Source organism: Pteropus vampyrus, unplaced genomic scaffold (assembly GCF_000151845.1).
Source record: "Pteropus vampyrus isolate Shadow unplaced genomic scaffold, Pvam_2.0 Scaffold505, whole genome shotgun sequence".
Lineage (NCBI taxonomy): Eukaryota > Metazoa > Chordata > Mammalia > Chiroptera > Pteropodidae > Pteropus > Pteropus vampyrus.
In genome coordinates, this window is record NW_011889286.1 from 800,586 (window position 1) to 813,243 (window position 12,658).

A 12,658-nucleotide genomic window follows, 5' to 3' on the forward strand; every position below is an offset into this window, starting at 1 on the left:
GAACAGAAAAGAGCCTTCTCAAGCAGGGTCTTCCAAAAATCATCTGAGTTTATAAACACTCCCATGGAAGGCCGGGTGTCTCTGAAACCAATCAGTGATTTACCCAGATGCCTTCCAGCAACTTGTCACAACTTTTTGGAATAGAGGCCACTCCCTCCTAAAGTCGGCCAGGGGGCTTTTGGGATGAACACAGAGGAATTGGCATTGCCTCTTGGATGTAGACCCAGAGATCTGAGCTCTAGAAAAACAGAAGCCATGCTGACAGATCCTTGCTGACCTTTCTGACTTTGTAGGAGCCCCCACCCCACTCCGACTGCAAAGGTCAAGAATTCTGAAGGCTGGTGTGCCTCCCAAGGAGCCAAACCTCCACTCATGCTGGTCACAGATAAGCTCTGTCATCACCTATCTCCTAAGTAGAAGGGCAGGAGAGAATCTTGCATTTTGTTGGTTACAATACCCTGCCCTGGGGTCTAAATTGGGGCTCTCATCACCAAAAGCTGTAACAAAATTGCCAAAAAGGACATAATGACAGCGGGGGCTCCTCTCTCCCTACTCAATCCAAACCTCCTGAACTCCATTCTGATCCACCACATGCTCTCAGATTAAATGTTCTGAGTAGAGTCTATGATACAGAGCTGAGCTCAAGAGTTTTTTGTCTCCTCCCAAGGCCCATTCTTTCAGGGGTCCCTTTACCACTCTGGTGACCCTCCCTTTAGTATGCCAGTGTCACTCATTGAACAAATATTTGTTGAGTGTCTGTTATGTGCCAGGCCTAACGGGACGAAGTCCTCCCAGTACAGACTGACCAGTATGACATTGGGACATAAATTGTGAAATGAGCAAAATCCACTCCTGTAGTCAGCTAGTAGCACTCCCACATGTGTCAGGGGACCCAGGGCCAGCCACTTGGTGGCCTACTTCAGAAACAGTTATTCTGGAGACTCCCAAGATCAGAAGAGGGTTATAGGACAAAGGACTTATATTGGTGGGCCCTGCACCCACTAAGCAGCTAATCTAATCCATGGGCACTTTGATCCTCTAACGATGACAGGTCTGATTCTGAGATGCACCTAGTTTGTTGTTGGTGGTGGTGTTTCCCTTAGGCTTCTGTCCAGAAAGATTCCTTCCTCTCCACAATATTAGTAGTGAGGGGCTTGGGCTAGTTTAATCCAAATAACTTAGTGAAATGGAGTAGACATACTAGTGAATAAGTTTATTTAAAAAGGAACCTTCCTGCTTGGTAAGATGCTGTCAAACAGCACTCCCCAGCCCAGTGCCTTCAAAGGCCAGAGCCAGGAAGGTGAGAATTCCTGAACAGAGATCTCACATCTCAGCGTCTGCAAGTCAGGGCCACACAGAGGAAGGATTCTCTGCCTTCCCCTACTTCTGCTGCCTGAAGCCAAGGTCTTAGCTCAGGTATGACCATGCAGGTGTGATCAGTGGGAGTGAGGGGGTAAAATGCCAGAGACTGGGATTCTGGGACACAGAATAGTTACTGTGTACTAAGTGCCAGGTACCTTTCAGTTTTGCCATACTTGTTCGAATTTAATGCTTAAAACAATACAAATATATTATCTTACAATACAGTTCTGCAGGTCAAAAGTCCAAAATGGGTCACATGAGGCTAAAATCAGGGTGTCAGCAGAACTGTGTTTCTTCTGGAGGCTCTAGGGGGTCATCTGTTTCTTCGCTTCATCCAGCTTCAGAGGCTGCCCACATTCCTTGGCTCATGGCCTCCTTCCAGCAATCACATCACTCTGACCTCTGCTTCCAACCTCTCATCTTCTCTGACTGCCTCTCTTGCCTCCTTTTTGTATATTTAAGGATGTTTGTGATGACAATGGGCTCACCCCAATAACCCAGAATAACTACCCCATCTCAAGGTCCTTATAATCACATCTGCAAAGTCCCTTTTGCCATGTAAGTTTACAGGTTCCAAGGAGCAGGACATGGACATCTTTGGCGGACCATTATTCTGCCTGCCAGACATATAACCCTCATGTACTTCTAGGAGTTGGCATATTCTACAATTATCTTCATTTAACAGATAAGAAACTGATTTGTGGGGAGGTTCTGTAACTTGCCCAGGGACACACAGATAATAAGTGGCAGAGCTGGGATTCAAACCTAAGGTTGTCTGGCTCTAAACCTTTCTTCACTGAGGTGAAAGGCATGAGACTGGCTACAATGGGAGAAGCCTGGAGCCCCACCATTCCAGAATCTGGCAGATAGTGGCACCAAGCTCATGAGGGAATTTCTTGGGCAGGTGGTGCACGGCACATTTCTGCCTGGGGTCCCAAGTCCAGAGACCTAGGTTGTAAGTTCAGTCCTTCTTCCAATGCCCTGGAAGATCAAAGACACTGGGCAAGTTCCTTTCGCTGTCTCCAGTTTCCTCATCTGTAAGACAGGGTGGGAGGAGGCTGGAGTAGTTGATCTCAAAGTTCCTCCAGCTTGGACATAAAGAAGTTCTATGACTCAGGTCCTGTCAGTGACCTGGTGTTGGAGGTCCTGGACCTTTCAGGAGAAACCTTACAAAATGGTGCTGCAAATACCAACAAACACACAGCACTTTACATTTACAGGATCTCATGGGGGCCTCCAACAAACCTAGCCATTCTTGTCTCCACTTCACTGATAGAAAACCAAGGCTCAGAGAGATTACATAACTGGCTCACCATCCTCATCCAGGATTTTGCGAGTTGGAGGCAAAATAAAATGAGAAGGTAGTTCTCCTGCTACCTCTGGACCAAATGCATTTTTCCCACATCAGTGATCCCTCAGGGCTCACCCATGTGTGATCAAATATGAACCATACAAAGATATATGTATTCGATTTTAAGTGACTGTCCTTTATTCTGAGATTAAGTCCTATTTTGGTGTTAGCCAAAAAAAAGTTGGCAACTCTGTGTTGGTCTCTAGAATTTGGAAATATTAGAGGTCTCTGAAATCTCAAAGTCTGGGAGCCACTGAACACTCTCCACTCTCCCCAGGCAGCTCCCTAGCACCACAGGTTCCCTTTGGTTAAGGGTTTCAGAGTTCTGCAGGGGTCTGGAAGGAGATGTGGTGAATCTGTTGGGATTAGAGATTCAACAGAGTGCTGGTGGGAGAGCTGTCTTGCCCTTGTGGGGGCGGGAGAAAGGGGGAGGGAGGGGGAGATGTAAAATCATCTCCCTGGAATGTGAGGGGAGCATCTCCTAAGGAGTGCCTGCCTTGCCTGGCCAGTTTGTGGATTTTTCTTCCTTCCCTCCTCTCCCCAGCTGGGAAGCACAATGGACAATGGCTTGGAACACACTTCCCACCAGGGAGAAAGGGATGGGTTCAGCTGACCCCCCACCCTGGGGACCTGCAAGTCTGCAACCACCCTGTCTCACCCATTCTTGAACTCTTGATCCCTGGCCCTGCAGCCCCCGCAGCTTCCTGTTTGCCCACTCTATTTGCCCGGCCCCAGGGACAGAGCTGATCCTTGAACTCTAGGTTCCACATCTCAGCCGGGACCAGTGAGCAGTGGCAAAGCCTGGGCTGGACTTATCACCTTCCCAGCCCAGCCCCTGCTGGAGACATAAATAGGCCCAGGGAGAGCTACTGCTCAGCCACCGCTGAAAGTGCTCACTCCAGGTAAGTGCTGCTTCCTGCCCCAAGCTCCTCTGACTTCCCAAGCTCTAGCATTTGAATCTCAGACTCTGGGATAGTGGCTCCAGACTCTGCCTCATGCTGGAGCTCTGGGTACCTGAGGCCATCTCTCACTCCAAGACCTTCTTCCTCCTCTCCTGCCTGGAATGAGTGGGGGAATACAGAGTTCCTCCATGCCAGAGGCCCACCCACTCAGCCAGGCCCCTCTTCTCCTCCAGGTCACCAAGATGAAAGCTGTGGTACTGACCTTGGCCGTGCTCTTCCTCACGGGTAGGTGTCCCCCAACCTAGGAAGCCAACCATCGGGAGGTCCTTCTCCCTAAACCCCTGCAGTCTACCTGCCTGGGCACAAGGAGCAGGATCTCTCACTAGCCCCTGCCCCCTCTCCTGCCTTCAAGCCTGGCCTTTCAGCTCCAATCTTGCCCAGAGCTGGCCTGATCTGAGTCTCCCTTCTCACCCCTAGGGAGCCAGGCAGGGCATTTCTGGCAGCGAGATGAACCTCAGACACAGTGGGATCGAGTGAAGGATTTAGCCACCGTGTATGTGGACTCACTGAAAGACAGCGGCAGAGACTATGTGGCCCAGTTTGAAGCCTCCGCCTTGGGAAAACAGCTAAAGTAAGGACCCAGCCCGGACCCAGTCTGGGGTGTCTGGGGTCTGGGGTCTGGGGCCGGGGGCCGGGGCAGGGACTGCTGGTCTAAAGGACAGTATGGCCTGTAGGAAGATGTAGCCAGATCGATCGAATCCCCACTTGCTATTTGATGGGCCGTATAGAAGGCTGGGACGGGTAGCAAGCAACAGACCAGCACTGCCCAGTGAGTAATCACAGCTCCACGTTCTGCTTACGAGTGCAACGAGACCCTTGCCATTCTTAACTCCTTTCTCTGCTGCCCTCCAGCCACAGGGATGCCTGTCTTCAGGGCAGAGAATAGTCTGGAAGCATAGAGATGAGGTCCTTAAACGGCCCAGCTTTGGGGACAGATGAGACTGGATACCAAACCCAGCTGTCTCTCACTAGCTCTTCAGTCCACCTGTACAATGGGATGTGGTGGAGGGCGGGGTGGGGGGTGCATTAGGTGCCACAGTGTGTGGAAGAGGCCAGGCCCTGGTCTGACCCACAGCTACTGCATGTTCAGGGGCAGGTGTTGTCCAGGTCTCACCACAGGTAAGCTGCGGCGCTGGGTCTGCAGCTCCGGGGTGTCCAGGGTGCTTGGGAGGTCCCCTCTGAGGCCCTTTCTCTCCCCACCTCTAGCATGAAACTCCTGGAAAACTGGGACACCTTGAGCACCACGGTCACCAAGCTTCGTGAACAGCTGGGCCCGGTTAGCCAGGAGTTCTGGGATAACCTGGAAAAGGAGACAGAGGTGCTGAGGCAGGGGATGGACAAGGATCTGGAGGCGATGAAGGAGAAGGTGAAGCCCTACCTAGACGAGTTTCGACAGAAGTGGCAGGAGGAGGTGGATCTCTACCGCCAGAAGGTGGAGCCGCTGGGCAAGGAGCTCCACGAGGGCGCGAGCCAGAAGCTCCAGGAGCTGCAGGAGAAGCTGAGCCCGCTGGGCGAGGAGTTCCGCGACCGCGCGCGCACTCACGTGGACGCGCTACGCCAGCAGCTGAACCCCTACAGCGAAGAGCTGCGCCAGCGCCTGGCCAGCCGGCTGCAGATGCTCAAGGACAGCGGCAGCGTCCTATCTGAGTACCAGAGCAAAGCCAGCGAGCAGCTGCGAGCGCTCGGAGAGAAGGCTAAGCCAGCCCTGGAGGACCTCCGCCAGGGCCTGCTGCCTGTGTGGGAGAGCTTCAAGGTCAGCGTCCTGACCGCCATCGATGAGGCCACCAAGAAGCTGACCACCCAGTGAGCCACCCGTCGCCCGCTGGGACTCCCCTTTGCATCATTCGGTTTCTTGGAATAAAAGTTTCCAAAGCGGGACATATGTATTGGGTTGTATGTTTTTTGAAGCTTCAATTATGATTTTTAAGCACTAAAAAGTTCTCAAAAAAAAAAAAAAATTCTCGGAAAAATGGGTATGGACTCAGAGCCCTTGGAGGAAACATCTGGGGAAGCCTGGGCAAGGGCCCTGTTTATTTTCCAGTCTGAGCTCAACTCTGAACATGGGCCTCTCAGGGTCTTAGTCAATGTTGGAGGAGCTGCTAGGATCTGGCTGCTTAGGAGTGAGGTAGTATGACTCTTTCCAAAGGGGTAACAGGAAGGAATAATAGAGTTCCAGGCAAAGCGACAGATAATCCAATGCTAAGTGTCCTGAAAGAGCCTTAAACAATAAATGCTGCAGCCCTGTCTGAGGAGAGTCCGGAGGCACGGTTGGCTTTGCTGGGAGAAGTGGGTCCCCAGAGGTGTTCCCATAGACAGAAGGCAGGAGCTTCTCCCAGCTCTCTGCCTCTGGGATGGCAGGGGTGGCCCTCAAGGAACCAGTGGAACTTGAAGGATTTGGGCAGATTCAAATGAAGACCGTGGCTCTTGCTCCTTCCTCCCTTATTAATTCAATAATGCTTAAACAAACACTTCCTTTTTATTTTTTCACACGGGCAGCCTGCCACTCACACTCCTACCCTACGCAGAAACAGCCTCTGTGTCCTTAGGCACAGCTGTGCAAGCCAGCCAGCCCACCCATGGAGCTCCAAGCCCTGCCCCCCCTTCTTTCTGTGAGCGCTAGCCTGAGTCAGAAAAAATAATCACTACCTCTCACAGGGAAGTAGCACATTCTATTTTCAAGATGCTTTCAACATCCATCATTTCACTGCGTCCTTCCCAAAATTCTGGGTAGACAGCCGTTAAAACCATGGTACGGATGAATAAGCTGAAGCTTGGAGATGGGAAATCATTTGCCAAAGTTGAAGAGCAGGATGGGCTAGGTTGCCCTTTTCAGACCCATTTTTCCCCGGGCATTCAGGGTTATTTAAAACGAAACAAAACAAAACAAGTGTGTGGCCAGGCTCTCAAGTTTGTTGGGGTATGCACGTATGCACGCAAATTCTTGTGTACATCCCTGTTCATAGCCAGTCCTTCTTCACACTCAGGTACTTATAGCCTCCTGTGCACGTGGCTTCACAGATCTTCAAAGATGTGGGCAGTGCCTTCACGGAACCTTCCCTACCCTGTCCCTTCAGGAGCTTTTGTCCCTTGGTGCAGGCCACTGATAATCACACCTCCTCCATCTCTAGTGTTTCTTAACAACTCTTGGATAAAGAAGCAGGCTTTTTAGCTGCTAACCATCCTGAGCTACAACAACAGGTATTAAGCCCAGATTTAGGTGAGAACATTTCACAGGTGTGGGTGCTGGGGTCCTTTGACAATTGGGCCAGAAGAGAAGCCCAAGTGGATTTCCAAAGAGAGAGCAGACATCTCTGAGTGGGGCTGGATGTGAGAACACCACCAAGCTCCGTCAGGTAGCTCTCCGACACCTGGCACAAGAGTAACTAAGCTTTATTTCTGTGTCAGCTGAGCAAAATAAAGACAGAGGTCCGGCTCTGCCGTTTGCTGACTCCGTGACATTGGGTAGGTGCTTTCACTTTTCTGAGCCTGGAATTCTCTGATGTGATCATCTGTTGGGTAGTGGGGACATGAGCGAAGCAGCCTCTGTGGGTAACCTTGCATTCCTTCTTAGTTCCCAGGACACTGGCTCCCCACTTCAATCCTGGTCCCAAGGGGACAGTCAGCTCAGCCTATAGCGATGATGACAACAATTTCCCAGGTACCTTTGATGTACCAGGTGCTACACTCTCATTTCATTCATTCATTCAACAAACCTATAATGAAGGGGGTATTATTGTGCCCACTTTACAGATAAGAAACAGGTTGCTATAACGTGATGGAGCCAAAACCAGAGCCTAGTTGTATCTTATTCCAACCACTATGCCAGAGGCCTCCTTCCCTTGAGTGTGGTTGAGATGACCAGATGACCCAGGTAGTTCAAGTCAGCCGCATAATTTTGATGAACACATATAATCACATCTCTCATGATGACATAAAAATGCCAGGCACAGTGCCTGGCACAGAATACATTCTCACATCATGTTGTACAGCGTTTGACAGTTTATCAAAATAGTGTCAAACCTATCATCCTGTTTGCTCCTCCACGTAAACCTGTCAAGGCAGGCAGGGTACGTGGTAGGGTTATTCCTGCCTTTTAGATGAAGAAATTCAGGCTCAGACACCACCCAGGCACTAAGAAGTGGGTAAGGCACTGGCCCCAGGCCTGCCCGAGTGGGAGTCAGTCCAGCGCACGCCCACAGAACAGCCCAAACATGCCCACGTCCAAACACACATGGCACCCATGGGATGTCCCACTCACAGCACGCTGCTTCTCGTCCAGCTTTATTGGGAGGACAGCATGCCTGGGAGCGGGGGGGCCAGGTCTGGGGGTTGGAGTGGGAAGGCACTGAGAATGCTGTCTCTTTCAAGCGAACTTCGGGGGCAGCTCTGAAGGCTGCAGGACCCAAGGAGCCAGCAGGATGAATAGGCAGGCAGACCTGGACAGTCGAAGTCTCAGGCGACCAAAGAGGGTAAAACTGGTGTGGGTTCAGGGGTCGAATCCCAGAACTCGGAGAACTTGTCCTTAAGCGTGCTCCAGTAGTCTTTCAGGGAGCTGAAGCCATCGGTCATCCAGCCCCTAGGGGTTAAATCAATAAGGGAGAGCAACAGAGGTGGGGGTGAGAGCTCGTCTGTGAGCAGCAGCCACCACGGGGGCCCCCGACCATATCCACACTGCCTCTCGCCCACCCTCTCAACCTCACCCAGCAACACCCCTGAGACCTCAGGCAGGGTCCCCTATAGCTCCATCCAGGCAGAAGAGAGGCAGAAGGTGGTGATGGGGCCTTAGCTCAAGTCTAGCCCTTGTTTCTTCAGATTGGGGCAGACGTTTGTGTCCCCACTGGTTTGAGGCAAGCTGGAGAGGACTGACTGGGCAGGGCTGTCATTCTATTCTAGGCAAATGATGCCCACTAGAGTTTCACAACTTGGTGGCTCTTGAGTGGGTTGGAGCAGAGGGAAGCAGTCTCTCATTTGGAAAATCATCAGAAGATTGATTAGCTGTGTGATCGCGGCAGGTCACTTAACCTCTCTGAGTCTTGATTTTCCCAGAACTAGCTACCCCATAGCTAGTTCTGAGGACTAAGAATGTTTGTGAATGCCCCTGCTACGTAAATGCCGGCCAGTGCCAGTGGAGTGGAGGTGGCGAGAGGACTAGTGGGCAGGGGCAGGGTGGTAGAGGAAGGACAGACTCCTGCTCACGTGGAGCCCAGGGCTTAGAACGAGGCAGAAACACACACACACAAACACCATGGAGACTCCCAGCCAAACCTCTAGCCAGATTACTAGTAAAGGAAGATGGGAGTAAGGGCTAAAGTGGCCTTCCTTAGAGCCACGCAGGGCACCGGAGGGAAAAGGGAGGGACGACGAAGGGAGAAGAGGTCAGGAGGAAATAGATACCTCTGGCATCTCTCCAAGGCAGCCTGAAAAAGCCCTGGGAGGGACCCTTGTTTTGTAGACCAGAACATGGAGGCTCAGAGAGGCACAGGTCCTGGCTGGGTACAGGAGAGCCACAGCCCCACTACCGGGGCGGTCACCAAGTCTGGGGCAGGTAGGAGCTGAGGGAGCTGGAGCCCGGGATGGGGAAGTGAGAGTAGTGTACCTGGCCTGCTGGGCCACCTGAGACTCCTGTATGCTGGTCAGCGCGGCCTGGGCTGTCTTGCTGGCTTGCTGCACGTAGTCCTGCATGAAGCCCAGAAGGGAGGCATCCTCGGGCTCCAAGGCTCCTGAGAAGACAGCAGGGCTGAGTGGGGTGGATCAGCCTCTGGGAAGCCCGTGGCTCCTGCTCAGCCTCCGTCAGTGTCCAGGATCACCAAGCCACCTCCCAAGGTTCCCCCAGCCCAGTCTCCGCGAGCTGCTTACGGGCAGAGGCCAGGAGCACCAGGAGGGCAGCAACAAGGAGGACCCGGGGCTGCATGGCACCTTTGTTCCTGCAGGGAAGCGTCCTGTGAGTGGTGCCCCAAATCCTCCCACCTTTAGGCCCTCCCCAGGGAAGTGGTATGGCCCCTAAGGTGGAACCTGAGTCGTCAAGCCAGGCCGAGAGGACTGTACCCACGCTGGCACAGGGGTGAAGGGCTTTCAGATGGAGGCTCAGGGGGATCTGGACGGAGTGAGAGGAGTGGGATGAATAGAGAAGAAAACCCACCAGACTAGGAATCAGGACACTTGGGTTCTGGTCTGGTTTCTGCCACTAACATGCTGCATGACTTTGGGTGAATTTCTGCCCCTCTCCAGGCATTTTTTTTTTTTTTTTTGGTCTGGGATAGGATTGGGGTGTCTAAAGGTTTCTTCCAGTCCTAAACATGCAGAACGGGGGGAAAGCGAACAGAATTGGAGCCAGTTTCAGTCCCAGGTCTGCAACCACACTCCACGTAGCTGTGGGTGGTTGACCTCCTCTCCACGGGACACAGTTTCCCCCGTGTGCAATCGGGGGTCAGGGTTACTCATCAAGCCCTAAGTCTTCCTTGGCTCTAGCCAACTCCTCTCCAGGCTTTGCTGGCTGGGCCAGCAGAGACCCTCCTCAGGCCCTCTCTATCCTGCTCTCCTGTCCCCCACCTCCCCCTGCGCAGGGGCATTACCTGGAGCAGCTGCTTCTTGGAAGGAACTGAGTAGGCAGACAAGAGGGTTCTGACCTGTTTTATATTATCCCCAGAGCGGCATGCAAGTCGGGCAAAGGTCACCTGCCGATCAGTTTAGAATAGGGCCTGAGGCAGGGTGGCCAGATGCAGCCAGGCCTGCTGGGAGAGTTGGGAAATCTCTGGAAGGCTGTGAGTGCCCATGCCACTTCCTACCATAACCGTAGCCCAGAAGGCTCAGGAACTGGGGATATGTGGAGCCTGGGGAGACCCTGTTCCTTCTGAGCAGCCTGGCTCCTTGGGAAGAAGCTGGTGACATAGGAGAGGGGCTTAGGGGACAAACCAGAGGCCTCTGGTCCCACGTTAGCCCTTCACATTGATCCCTCCTCCCCCCACCCCCAAGTCCTGAAAACAGCCTGGACTGGGGTGGGAGTAGGGTTGAAAGGATAATGGGCTTCTTTAGACTTGGGAGCAACTCAGGGCATTGGGATTGGGGCGTCTAGAGTGAAGTCACAAAAGGCAGAGGCTTGTGTGGGGAGAGTGACACAGTTGAGTTCACAGTCACCCTCCTCAGCTTCTCCATCTCTGGCTTCAATATGGTGCTGCTTACCCAGAGGCCTCCCTGAGCTGCCCCAGGTGAGAGGGTGGTGGGAGAACAGGCCAAGGCCACTCTGAGCCCAAGGCCTTTGTCCTGTCCCTCCTCCCCTCTCTTCACCTTGCCCTCTGGACCCACTGATAACATTCCCTAGAGTGGGAGCTGGGCTAGTGGCTGGGGCCTTCCCCAAACTGGCAGCTGTGATCAATTCACAGCGCTGAGTACCTCTCACCGCGGGCAGCAGTTTCTTCAGCTTGAAAATAGCAGCCCTCATAGCCTCCCTGGCTGGGTGGGCAACTGGAAGGAACCACGGCTGTGGAGAGGCCAATCTGGTGGGAAGAGGGCACAGAGGAGCTCTGCAGGGGCCATTGGCTGTTCAGGGAGACCTCAGGCCCTTCTCGGGAGAAGATATCCACTGGACCCACACTGGGAGCCATGGCCTGGATGGCAAGTTCAAGGGACTTTGTCTTCTGGGTGCTAAGACATCAGAGCCAAGAAATCCAAGGCTTAAATGATGCCTTTGGCATTTACTCATATGACCCAGGGCCAGAGATTTAACACCTCAGAGCCTCAATTTTCTCCTCAATAAAATAAAGATAGAATACTGATATGCCAGAGCTATGGTGAAAAGTACAGGAGATATATAGAAAGCTAGTGGTCCACGAAGAGGGCTCGCTGAACCTCTCTCTCTTCCTCTCAAATACCTTGCCCTTCCCCTGACAGTAGAGTCAACAGGTAGAGGGAGCTTCCAACGTAGAAATTGAGATTTTGGCAGTCAGCCACCCTTTCAGGAAGAAGTAACTAACCCCGCAGTGTGAACTCAGAGGCCTGAGAAAATGGCCTGGCCCTACCCTCAGAATTCTTTATCCATGGCTGAGTCTTGAAATTCCTCTAATAGAGATTCATTGCTTTGGCTTAGACCTTGTTTTCTGTTAAAATTCAATTATTCAGATTCCTATGAAGTAGACATTAACTCTACTTTATAGATAAGAAACCTAAGGCTTAAGGGGTAAAGATGTACCCAAGTGCACACGGTCCATCGGTGGTAGAGACAAAACAAGAATCCAGGTCTTCAAACACCTGCTCTGGTACTAAACAGCTTGGAGACTTATCAGCCACTCATACATCAGAGAAAATCCTTTTTATATTTCTTTCTGAGCGTGGATTTTCATGATGGGTAGGAAGGGAAGGAAAGTGATTAGAAGGTCACTGAAGGATTTGGGCATTGGGGAAGGTAGAAGGCAACTGTGCCCACTTTCCTTTTCTATTCTGGCCTGTTCCTCAGCCTCAGAGGTGAGGGCCACAGTGGGAATCCAGAGTCCAGGCTGGGCTGGTGGACAAATTCCTCCCCGCTGGGCATACTAGAATCAGATGGCTGGATCCTTTAACCCTGATACCTCCAACTCCTTTTCCATGTATGTGGAGGTCTAGAGGAGCCCGTGCTCTTTCTCCTGCATGGCAGTGTGCCCATGGAGTCCAGGGAGGCCAGCAGAGAAACACAGTAGGGTGTTCCTGAGCTGGGTAGAGAAACCAGGTGTGTGGGCCCATGCAGGTGGATCATGGCATGCCCTGAGGCCTGGGACCGCATCTCTTTCAAGTGCCTGTGTCCCTCCTAGCAGCTCCAGCCTGGATCTCTGCAGGGTAGGAGCCCTCTCAGTGGCCAGACTAAGCTGCCTCTCCTTCCTTTCTCCTCTCCCTCCCTCCTACCCGGCTCCCCTGGAACAAGAGACTGAGGAGACTGCTCTACGCTTGGTCCACAGATCCATTCTAGGGAGTAACCAGTAGGGACAGGGGGAAGCTTGACCAGCTGGGGCCATAA

General features: G+C 52.4%; 2 protein-coding genes across 2 annotated transcripts; one reads left to right on the forward strand and one right to left on the reverse strand.

Annotated features, from left to right (window-relative positions):
* Window positions 1-3,233: 3,233 nt before the first annotated feature.
* Window positions 3,234-5,557, forward strand: APOA1 (apolipoprotein A1). Its single transcript, XM_011383190.2, has 4 exons — window positions 3,234-3,615; window positions 3,849-3,900; window positions 4,093-4,246; window positions 4,882-5,557. The coding sequence occupies exons 2-4, from the start codon at window positions 3,858-3,860 to the stop codon at window positions 5,480-5,482; spliced, it is 798 nt and encodes a 265-aa protein (XP_011381492.1). The 5' UTR covers window positions 3,234-3,615; window positions 3,849-3,857; the 3' UTR covers window positions 5,483-5,557.
* A 2,570-nt stretch (window positions 5,558-8,127) lies between these two features.
* Window positions 8,128-9,613, reverse strand: APOC3 (apolipoprotein C3). Its single transcript, XM_011383196.2, has 3 exons — window positions 9,532-9,613; window positions 9,272-9,395; window positions 8,128-8,251 (listed from the first exon to the last, which is right to left on the reverse strand). The coding sequence occupies exons 1-3, from the start codon at window positions 9,584-9,586 to the stop codon at window positions 8,128-8,130; spliced, it is 303 nt and encodes a 100-aa protein (XP_011381498.1). The 5' UTR covers window positions 9,587-9,613.
* Window positions 9,614-12,658: the final 3,045 nt, after the last annotated feature.